The 1,006-nt window shown below is 41.7% G+C and overlaps 1 protein-coding gene across 1 annotated transcript in view; it reads left to right on the top strand.

The window, feature by feature from the left end:
- The window catches only part of LOC102204060 (dystrophin-like), a 289,784-nt gene that overhangs the window by 159,831 nt on the left and 128,947 nt on the right, over positions 1 to 1,006 (top strand). The window contains exon 21 of the mRNA XM_013914638.1: positions 280 to 369. Coding sequence (XP_013770092.1) covers positions 280 to 369 — 90 coding nt within the window. The remainder of the gene's footprint in view (positions 1 to 279; positions 370 to 1,006) is intronic.

Here is a 1,006-nt window from a genome sequence, read left to right as displayed (position 1 = left end):
TTGTGAGACATGTTTTCCTTCGTTTCTGCCAAAAGATTTAGCAAACATGATTCATGAGCACTGAGTGACTAATGTGACTAATTTATTGTAAAGTGCTTAAATTGATCGTATGCACAGGAACATTATATAATATTAATGATGTTCCTTGTTTGATTAACTTAACGTTTATGTTTTCTTAGAGCAAAAATTAGTTGACAGCATCTAGTTTATATGTATGTAAATAGATGGGACAGACTAGGACTTACCATACTGTCTGTCTGTCCCTCTGCTGCTCCTCAGGCTCTCCAGGTGGCTCTGGCTGAACACCAGGGGGATGTGAACTACCTGACTTCAGCTGTGGAGCTGGTCTTCCAGAAAGCACCACCAGATGTCAGTCAGAAGTAAGAGCTGAATATGTGCAATGCAAATAACTAAGGTGTGTCACTTCTGCAGATCCCAGTGCCCATGTAGCGGGACGTAGATGGTTCCTTTTCAGCCATCTTTGCAGAGGCTCAGGCCCTCTAGACTGCTTAGTTTTTCTTAGAGGTTTAGCACTTTATGCTAATTTGCTTCATTGCTTCTGAAAGAAATAGCTGCTGTTAACTAAAACATTTCCCGTTTATTAATAGTTTGTGTTTAGCTGCTAGTTTTAAGAGGTGAAGAACTGAGAGGAGATTGGTCAAAGTATGCCTCTGCCACAGAGATCAGAGCAGTAATGGTAAATGGACTGGTTCTTTTATACTGCTCTTCTACTCTACCTAAGGACTCACAGCAACGGCCATAATGGTCCATTTGTCCCATTCTGTTGTACATTTTTTGGCCTTCAGACAACAATTCTGATTGCTTCACTGCCAGACAGGACAGGCAAAAAAGAAAAAAGGAGGAGTACCAGCGCCCTTAATCAACAAGAAAGTTGATTGAGAACGATTCAAGACGTACGCATCGAAAACAAGTACTAAACCTCCCTTATTTTCTGTGCGTGTAGGTATCGCAATGAGATGGATGCCATCATGGGGCGTTGGAGACG

Source organism: Pundamilia nyererei, unplaced genomic scaffold (assembly GCF_000239375.1).
Source record: "Pundamilia nyererei isolate P.nyererei 1_Seehausen unplaced genomic scaffold, PunNye1.0 scaffold00212, whole genome shotgun sequence".
In the NCBI taxonomy this organism is placed as follows: domain Eukaryota; kingdom Metazoa; phylum Chordata; class Actinopteri; order Cichliformes; family Cichlidae; genus Pundamilia; species Pundamilia nyererei.
The sequence above is the reverse complement of the archived record's forward strand: the minus strand, read 5'-3'. Positions and strand labels throughout refer to the sequence as shown.